The following is a 9,835-nucleotide window of genomic DNA, read 5'->3' as shown; positions in this document are numbered from 1 at the left end:
TACAGGCACCTGCCACCACGCCTGGCTAATTTTTTTGTATTTTTAGTAGAGACAGGGTTTCACCATGTTGGCCAGGCTGGTCTTGAACTCCTGACCTCAAATGACCCACCTACCTTGGCCTCCCAAAGTGCTGAGATTACAGGCATGAGCCACTCCTGGTGGGTTTTTCATTTTAGATATTTATTTCTATCAACTTTTTCATTCTGGTTAATAGTCACATTTTCCTGCTTTTTAACAAGCATAATAATTCTATGCTAGACATTGCAGGTGCTTTGTTATTGAGAAACTGAATTATGTTGTCTTACTTTAGAGAGAGTTTTCTTCTATCAGACAATAAATCTATAGGTGGATCAAGATGCTGAAATAGAGGCTTGGTTTGGGGCTTTGTTGTATGAGATCTATAGTAGCCTGTCTTCTACTCCTAGAATGGCCCTACTCATAAGGTGTGACCTTTCTGAGGTGTTTAGCAAGCTCTCCCCACACTGGCTGGTCTGAGCTCCAACACTGCTGAGAAGCTTCCAACTTCTAAAATCTTCATTCAGCTCACAGTCCCACAGTAGCTGTTTTCTGCCAAGCCTTGTGGTGTACACAGCTTCATATCTGATCAACAGGTTAAGAGTTTGGAAAGTATTCACGAAGAAGATGTAGGGATGAAGGTAAAGCTCACCTAGTGTGTTGTTTTTTCTCAGTTGGCTGTGCTGACTACCTAAGTTGCTTACAGCAAAAGGTAACTTCATCAAGATGAAAAACAGAAGTCCCTAATTCTAATTATTTTTAATCTAGCTTTAAAATCTATTATCTTATTTCATACTTAAACATGGATATGAAAGGCACACATTATTTACATAGGACGGATGAGCAAATCAAGATGCAAAATGTTAAATAACTAGCCTCCAACCCATAAAGATATTTTATTCAATACACAAATATTCACCAAGTACCTACTACAGGCTTGGTAATTGACAAAGCAGTAAAAAGAACTTAAGAGCATCTAGTTTCAACCAATATTATTTCTACTGAACCACCAGTAAAGCATATACACTGTACCAAAAGTTGTCTAACGAATGAGAAACCAGGAATCAATCATTCAATCCACCAAGAGCATGTCTACATTCTAAAAAATGACTATAATTTACATTCATGATTTACTTTTTCCTGCAAAGACTCCTATTTGCCATGGAAGTAATTTCATTCCTACACAGTTACGTTTTCCAATTCCCTACATATACTTGATTTTTTTCATATTAGCAGATACTATCTAACTAAGTTACTTCTATTTAGTTATGTCAAACTTGCTTCAGCTAACTCTTAATTATATTTCTGATTTCCAGCTGGCCAAATCAAATATCTTTTGCTCACACATGTAGAAAAAATATAATACAATTTCTAAATATCATTTCAGCAGCATCATACCAGACAGTAATATCATTCCTCTAATCTTCAACAAATCAAGCAAAGTGATACATTTATACCTCACAGATCTATTCTCATCTCTCAAAATAAGCTCTTGTTCTGTCATGTAACCCAATATATGCACAAGTTGACTCTAAGGAAATAGTCAACAAAATTAAGCTACATGTTTATAAAATAATGCTTAAGAACAGTTTAATATTTTTTACCTTAATATATGACTAATTCCAGTGAAGTAAAGTATACTACAACAGAAAGACAGATACTATACATATTGAGAATATGCTTCTGTTTTTAAAGTCTGCCAAAAAAAAAAAAAAAAGAAGTCTGTTAAAAGGTTTTGTTTTGTTTAGATGGAGTCTCACTCTGTTTCCCAGGCTGGAGTGCAGTGGTACGATGGCTCACTGCAACCTCTGCTTCCCGAGTTCAAGTGATTCTCCTTCCTCAGCCTCCCGAGTAACTGGGATTGCAGGTGCCCACCACCACACCCAGCTAATCTTTGTATTTTTAGTAGAGACAAGGCTTCACCATGTTGGCCAGGCTGGTCTCAGACTCCTGACCTCAGGTGATCCGCCCGCCTTGGCCTCCCAAAGTACTGGGATTACAGGCATGAGCTACTGCACACAGCCTGTTAAAAAGTTTTTTGAAGATGATAGAAGTCAATGCCATCAGCAACATCACGTTCAAATGCAAGCATTACTTTCTCACCCTCTTTATGACTCTCAAGGTAATGTTTTAGGTGGCTTGTTGTTGCTGTTGTTGTTGTTATTCTAAACTGTTACTCTGAATCAAGATGACACCCTTTGTAAAAGGCTCTTACCTGTAGAACATCTTGGATCTTCACCCATACATCTGCCATGTCATACAGTTTGATATCTTCCTGCTGAGTCAGTGGAGTCACTACAGTGTCCTGCAGGTATCCCAGGACCACAGAGTGTGCAGTGGCTACAGCATTAAACTTGTCAAACAGTAACTCCAGCAGTTCTAGAAGCAACCTAGTGACATAAACAAATAAATAACATTGACACATACATACATGCAGATAAATGGCTTACAGTGACCTGCAAGAAAAACATCAAACTAAAGTAGCACTCTACAATGTAAACAGCATAAACGTTAGATTTCAGCAGATGTGAATTCAAACAACTGTATTATCTTAAGCAATTTTTAAGAACTTATCTAAGCCTCAGTTTCCTCTGCTATAAAATGGAAATGATGTAAGAATTTTAAAACCAATTGTAAAGCCCCTAAACTACCAATAGCATTTCAATAAACATATGTTGCCTTTTTAACATAGCTCACTGATTACAATACTACTACTATGTATTCATATAGGCAGCTTCTCCAAGGAATTCACGCGTTTCAGATAACAACTCAGATGTAACACAGAATATGCTGTTCCCTAGCAATAAATTAGGCACTTTGATAAGCATATTAATCCATTTAGTCAGGGAAACCTGCGCTTACTACAATCCAAATGCATGGCCTGAGTTGCCTGAAAAAAATATATGCACCTGCCAAGCAATCTGACTTTCACCACAGGGAGAAGCTCAGGCATCCACATTATCTCATTCATCATAGTGAGATATGCTGGACACATATTATTACATCAATTTTACATACTCAAGGACACAAAATAAGGTTGCAGTGCAGCTAGGCCTAGAACAAAAGTTGATTTCCATGTCAGTACATTTAGCCACCTACCTCTCACTACAGTTCTAGAATGTAGATGTATCTTTAGACATAGTGCAAAGATTTATGTCATAGATGCAAAGTAATTCCTCTACCACTGAGGCTTACAGTTTCAATGATCACAAAGGCCTGGAATCATCTTTTCCTCCCCTGAACCTGTACACTATTTTGTCCTGCTTTTAAGGAACTTATCAACGTGAGCCTCACATATGTGGCTCAATAAATGATGGTCATATTTCTTTATATATAGACATTTTACCTCACTTCTCCATTATTAATCTTTCAGAGTAGGCACTGCTTTATACATCTCTGAATACTTAGGAGCACTTAGAACAATAATTAGCAAATACTGTTGAATGAATTAACATGTATAGGATGAACAAGTACAGAAAATATTGCAATGTGAGCTTTATTGTATATTTTGTGGCTCTCAGCTTGTAATTTCTAAATATACTGATAAAACAACTTGGAAAGTTGAAAAGGAAAGCAAAAGAGCTTGTCAGCAGTGTCAATTAACAAGGTTTTATTACCATAAATAAAGGGTTATAACTACAATCTCATCAAAACGTACAGCACATTATCTATTCTATGGCTTCTTTACTGCCCAATTATTGTAATTAATGTGCCAATGTGACAGCCCATAACTATCTTCTGGTAAAACCATAATATCTATTTGACACTGTAATTCGGATGAAACAAAATCAATAGAATTTATGTAGTACTCCCAGCCTAGAATATACATACATAATCGACGTTACACATTGTATTTATAAATAGAAGTCATTCTACCTTTTGATTGATGATTCTTTTTAATCCTTTAAAACTCAAATTCATATTTATACTCACGTATATCTAAAATAATTCTTCTTTCTCATCTGTGTTATTGAAGAACTACTCAAATATTAGCAGAGATACATACAAGATACAGAAACATGTGTCTAAACATACCAACTGAAACACTTAATGTGGTGCAGGGAAATAATCCGTATAAAACTGGTATCCGGCATCATACAGATCAGTAACTTAATCAGTACATACCTGATTAAGTGAAGGTTCTCTTTTTCCAACAAAGATTTATCCTAGGTATGTAAGACTGTGGTTCTCAAATATGAATCTACAGACTTAATATGTTTTTGAGTGGTGGATATCAAAGTATGAATAATATATAGACTTTTCACAAAGGGAAATTTATTTAACATTACATCTTTTGTACTCTCTTGATAGGAAAATCTTAGTTATTTTCTGCCATGAATGGCAGTTACGTTGCCAAATGTCCTTACTGGAGAAAATTACAACTTAATGTATGTTAACATAAATGTTGGGGTATTTTCAAAACATGGTTTGAAATCATATTGATCCATGACATTCAGATGCCTGAGGTACACTGGTGTCTAATGTCCCAGTGGCATGAAGTTCTAGATACAGGATTGTGAACCAGCAGCAAAGTTTTAATGGAAAAGTGGCTCCTCTTGTTAGGGGTGCTGTTATCTGGTTATCTCCAGAGCTGATGAGTTCCACAAATGCATACCTTGCCTGTCAGTCAAGGACAACAGCTGTTCAGCAGCCAGGAGCAGTGCTACATTTAGAAAAAAAAAAACCCAGGAGAGAATAGAGGTATAAGATGAGATTCACAGTATCTGTTAACATCTTGGAAATAGCCATCTCTTAATAAAATGCTGACACAGCTCCAGCTTCTGCCACTCCTGGACGCTCAAAGCCAAAACAGGCCTGTTCCTACAGTGTGGCCACCACAGCCACAGGACAGGCTACACAGGGAGGAGGGAAAGGAGATGTAACCGGAGCTAGGAGACAGATCACAAGTGGTGACACTCCACTCGCAGCTCTACCTATTTTGAGACCTGCAGCCATTTTAACAGGAGGAAAGCTCTCTTCCACCTTACCAAAGCACAATGGTGTCACATTATTTAATAAAACCCACAGCTCTCACACCAAAATTTAAAATGTATGTGCTTCAAATGATACCATCAAGAAAGTAAAAAGGCAATACAAAAAATGAGAGAAAAAAATCTGTAAATCATTAATCTGATAAAAGACAAATCTAAAATCTTACACTCATAATAAAAAGACAACTGAACTTAAAAATGGACAAAGGATTTAAATATCCATTGCTCCAAAGAATATATATGAATAGCCAATAAGCAAACAAGAAGATCCTTAACATCATTAGCCATCAGAGACATGCAAATCAAAATCACAATGAGCTAGAACTTCAGTCCACCAGGATGGCTATAATCAAAAAGCAAAGCAATAAAAAGTATGAGTAAGGATGCAGAGAAATTGGAACTCTCATACAGTGCCAGTGGGAATGTAAAATGGTACAGCCGCTTCGGAAAACACTTTGGCAGTTCCTCGTGACATTAAACATAGTTACCACATGGAGCCAGTGATTCCATTCCTAGCTATATACCCAAGAGAAATGAAGACATACGTGCACATAAAATCTTGTATACAAATGTCCTTAGCAGTGTTATGCGTAAAAACCCAAAGGTGGGAACAATCCAAATATCCATCAACTGATAAATGGATAAATAAAATGCAGTATATTCATACAATAGAATATTATTTGGCCATAAAAAGTAATAAAGTACTGATACATGGTACAATCGGAATGAACCTTGAAATTACTATGGTAAGTGAAAAAAAGTCACAGAAGACCATATATTATATGATTATATAATATAAAATATTCAGGATAGGCAAATTTATAGAGACACAAAATATATTAGTGGTTACTTAGGCTGGGGGTGGGTGGGAACTGACTGATAAAGTATATGGGATTTGTTTTAGGGAGGACAAAAACTTGCTGGAACCAGATAGTGGTGACGGTTGCAAAACTCTACGAATGTACTAAAAACCACTGAATTGTATACTTTCAATAGGTGAATTGTGCAGCAGTGAATTATACCTCAATATAGCTGTTCAAAGAACAGCAGCTGTGGCTCTGAATGGGGAGAGGGAAGATCCAACACCTCTCTAACGGTGAAGAGGAAATACATAAAATAGTGAAAAATGAAACTTGGCATCTCAAAAACTGAGGTGTTGTGAAAGCTGATTCCTTTACATTCTTACTACCAGGAAGACATCAACTTTTCTCTTTTAGCTCACTTGGTTTTTTATTTGTTTCTCCTTCTTAAATAACATGTAAGAAACAACAGATTTCCATTCTTTCCCAGCACTGACACTTCCTACATCTTTCATTATGAAAAAACTCTCCCAACTTCTCCAAGTGTCCCCATCTGCAAAGCGAAAGTATTAATTAATAACTGTTCTAAGAGACTCACAACACTGCTGGAAAAATCGAATTAGAAAATAGAACTAGCTGAGGTAATGGTACAATTCTAAAGAGAGGGGAAGGTTCAGGTTTCCTTTGTCTGAAATTCTGGCTAGAGCAACACTGAGGAGAATGGTTAACCTTTCCTGTGTGAAAGGAAAATAAATCTTGGGACCCCAAAATCACTAAGACAAAGGGAAAAGTCAAGCTGGGAATGGCTTAGGGCAAACCTGCTTCCTGTTCTATTCCTTAAAAAAATAGCTACTAAGATTTTTTTAAAAAGCTACATACCTCCCTCACAGTTTGTCCACACGGAAATTCCTTGTGGACAAAGAACAGACAGAACTCAACGTCATGTCTCTGGTCACTGAGATAAATTTGTATCTGATTGCTTCCTTTGGAAAGGCTAATCAGAAACTCAAAAGAATGCAACTGTTTGTCTCTATCTATCTATGACTTGGAAGCCCCTCCTCGCTTCGACTTGCCCCACTTTTAGGGACGAAACCAATGTATATTTTACATATATTGGTTGATGTCTCATGTCTCCCTAAAATGTATGAAATTCAAAATAAAAATAAACAAACTGGGGCCGGGCGCAGTGGCTCAAGCCTGTAATCCCAGCATTTTGGGAGGCCGAGACGGGCGGATCACGAGGTCAGGAGATCGAGACCATCCTGGCTAACACGGTGAAACCCCGTCTCTACTAAAAATACAAAAACTAGCCGGGCGAGGTGGCGGGCGCCTGTAGTCCCAGCTACTCTGGAGGCTGAGGCAGGAGAATGGCGTAAACCCGGGAGGCGGAGCTTGCAGTGAGCTGAGATCCGGCCACTGCAGTCCGGGCGACAGTGCGAGACTCCGCCTCAAAAATAAATAAATAAATAAATAAACAAACAAACAAACAAACTGTGCCCTGACCAGTGTGGGCACATTTCATATGGACCTGAGGCTATGTAATGGCTACGTCCTTAACCTTGGTAAAATAAACTTCCTAAATGGTTGAGACCTGCCTCAGATACTCTTTGGTTTACGCTTGAGAGAGGTAGGGGGAGACAGAATTAAAGTGAAACTAGAAATCTGGAAGGAGGCCAGGCGCGGTGGCTCACGCCTGTAATCCCAGCACTTTGGGAGGCCGAGGTTGCGGATCACCTGAGGTCAGGAACTGGACCAACATGGAGAAACCCCGTTTCTACTAAAAATACAAAATTAGCTGGGCATGGTGGCGCATGCCTGTAATCCCAGCTACTCGGGAGGTTGAGGCAGGGGAATCGCTTGAACCCAGGAGGCAAAGGCTGGGTGAGTCAAGATTGCGCCATTGCACTCCAGCCTGGGCAACAAGAACGAAACTCCATCTCAAAAAAAAAAAGAAATCTAGAAGGAGAGATGTTGGGTTTTTATCTGGATATGTTAAGTTTAAGGTGTATATCTTTAGGTAGTCAGATATGCAAGTCTGGAGCTCAGCAGAGAGAATGATACTGGAAATTTTAAAAGTGAAAAATATTTGAGGAGATGAGATCACTCGGGGATAATATGCAGAATAAGAAAAGCAAGTGAGGTCCAGGACCAACACTCCAGGAAAGAGTATCATTAAAAAGATGGTTAGAAAGTAACCAGAGAGGAAGAAGGAGGCCAGGGAACATTGCAGAGGACAAAAGAGAGAGAATACTAGCAGAGCAAAAGGCTATGGTAAGGCTAAAAGAGAGAAATTTACAACTTAAGGTCCCCAGTGACCTTGACAAGATTCCTTTCAATGGATCATTGAGAGGAATTCAGTAGTGGGATAAGCAGTGAATGACTAATAAGGAAAAGGAAACCAAAGTCAATCATACGTTGTCCCTCACCAGCATGTACACTCCTTTAAAAAGAAAAGGAGAAAGGAAGACAACGCTCCCCTGATGCAGCAAAGAATAAAAGAGATTAGGAATCATTCACATAAACAGGATGTAAATCTGCACTAGCGTGGCCCAATTTAAAGCTACCAGAAATAAACTGAAATATGTTGTTAATATTTATATATATTCTCTGACTGCCCACAAGATTGAGAAAGAGCTGTTTGCCTTTAGCTGCAGACACACTGAGGATGAAAACACAATGCCCCATTGAAATCATTCCCTGCCCCACTCCCACCACAAAATATTAAATAAAAGAAATAAAACATTATGTTGCAGCTAGCTCAGTTGCTTACATCCTGCTAGGATCAAGGTTTTCACCACTGATCTAAAAAAGACAAAAGAGTGGCAAGATCATGAAATTATCTCATGATTCCTTAAGCTGAATTGAATTAGTAAATGCCCAAGAACCTTAGAGATTTTAATTTCAGTTAATTGCAATTTCTACCCTTCAGAAAAAAATAACACACATACCCCTCTCTCACAAGTTATTTCTAAAGTCACAAAACAGTATGTAGTAATACTCAATACAGCATCACAGTTGGTGAAAGAAAATATTAATCCTGGATGGCAATGTGGTATAAATGCCAGTTAGAAACCTGGACTTGAATACCAGCTCTCTAGACTTCTCCAAATTTCAGCTTCCTCAGAAATTGACTGTGAGAGCTACATGCAAAAATATATATGAATGTAACACTTAAAACAACAGCAAATTAAAAGTAATAATGAATTAATTCCTGTATCTTTAACATTTACCATCTAGAGGGAAAGGAGATAAGAGATACTCTGGATGTTCCTAAGGCCCAGCGCATCTCTCTCCTTCTTACAGCTTGGTTAGTAAAGTCCTGCTTATATTCCATAATGAAAATTCTGTATCATTCTAATAAAAAGCCCCTCTTTGATTAAGTTAGGTGATTTCAATTTCTGGCACTTATAACCAAAAGAGGCCTAATCCATAGAGTAAGAGCTAATTCTCTCTTTCCTCTGTGATTCTACAATCCCTCCAAACAATTACAATGAACTGAGAGAAGTGACAAAACAGGCATGCGTGGCCTCCTGGGCCAGTAAGTGAAGGCAGAATTCCTATTTTACGGTTCTTTGTAAACATATCTCTCCTATAACACATGGACCAATGTCCAGAATGGAGAAAACAGTCAAATTTTGAGGGCAAATGAGTTCGTGAATAAAAGAATGAGCAATGCAGTATGGCAATATGAGCAGAAGTCTAGGATGAAAGATGATGACCTGGGGTCCTTCTTCTACAAGGGGCAGGTAGTTAGCTACGTGTCATAATGGAGGAGATTCTTCAGAAAGTAAGACTGAAATGAAGTATCAGTGACAATGACAATGAAATCATGATAGCAACAAAAAGGAGACCTATGCTCATAATAGCCACTCTTCCCTAATTATTCACAACATTCTGAGCACTGTGTTAAGTACTTTACTTGGATTATCTCATTTCATCCTTAGGACAGGTATGAGGAAGGTACTACTTTATCCTCACTTTATAGACAAGGAAACTGAAGTTCAGAGATAAGAGGAGAACAAAGGACAC

At 38.1% G+C, this 9,835-nt stretch overlaps 1 protein-coding gene across 2 annotated transcripts in view; it reads right to left on the bottom strand.

Moving 5' to 3' along the window:
• The window catches only part of EXOC4 (exocyst complex component 4), an 826,169-nt gene that overhangs the window by 699,040 nt on the left and 117,294 nt on the right, over positions 1–9,835 (bottom strand). For both annotated transcript variants that reach the window (XM_011941218.1, XM_011941219.1), the window contains exon 7: positions 2,231–2,405. In XM_011941218.1, the coding sequence (XP_011796608.1) occupies positions 2,231–2,405 (175 nt within the window). The remainder of the gene's footprint in view (positions 1–2,230; positions 2,406–9,835) is intronic.

The sequence above is a fragment of the Colobus angolensis genome, unplaced genomic scaffold (assembly GCF_000951035.1).
Source record: "Colobus angolensis palliatus isolate OR3802 unplaced genomic scaffold, Cang.pa_1.0 Scaffold2, whole genome shotgun sequence".
Lineage (NCBI taxonomy): Eukaryota > Metazoa > Chordata > Mammalia > Primates > Cercopithecidae > Colobus > Colobus angolensis.
Note: the sequence above shows the minus strand (reverse complement) of the source record. Positions and strands in the feature narration are given on the sequence as shown.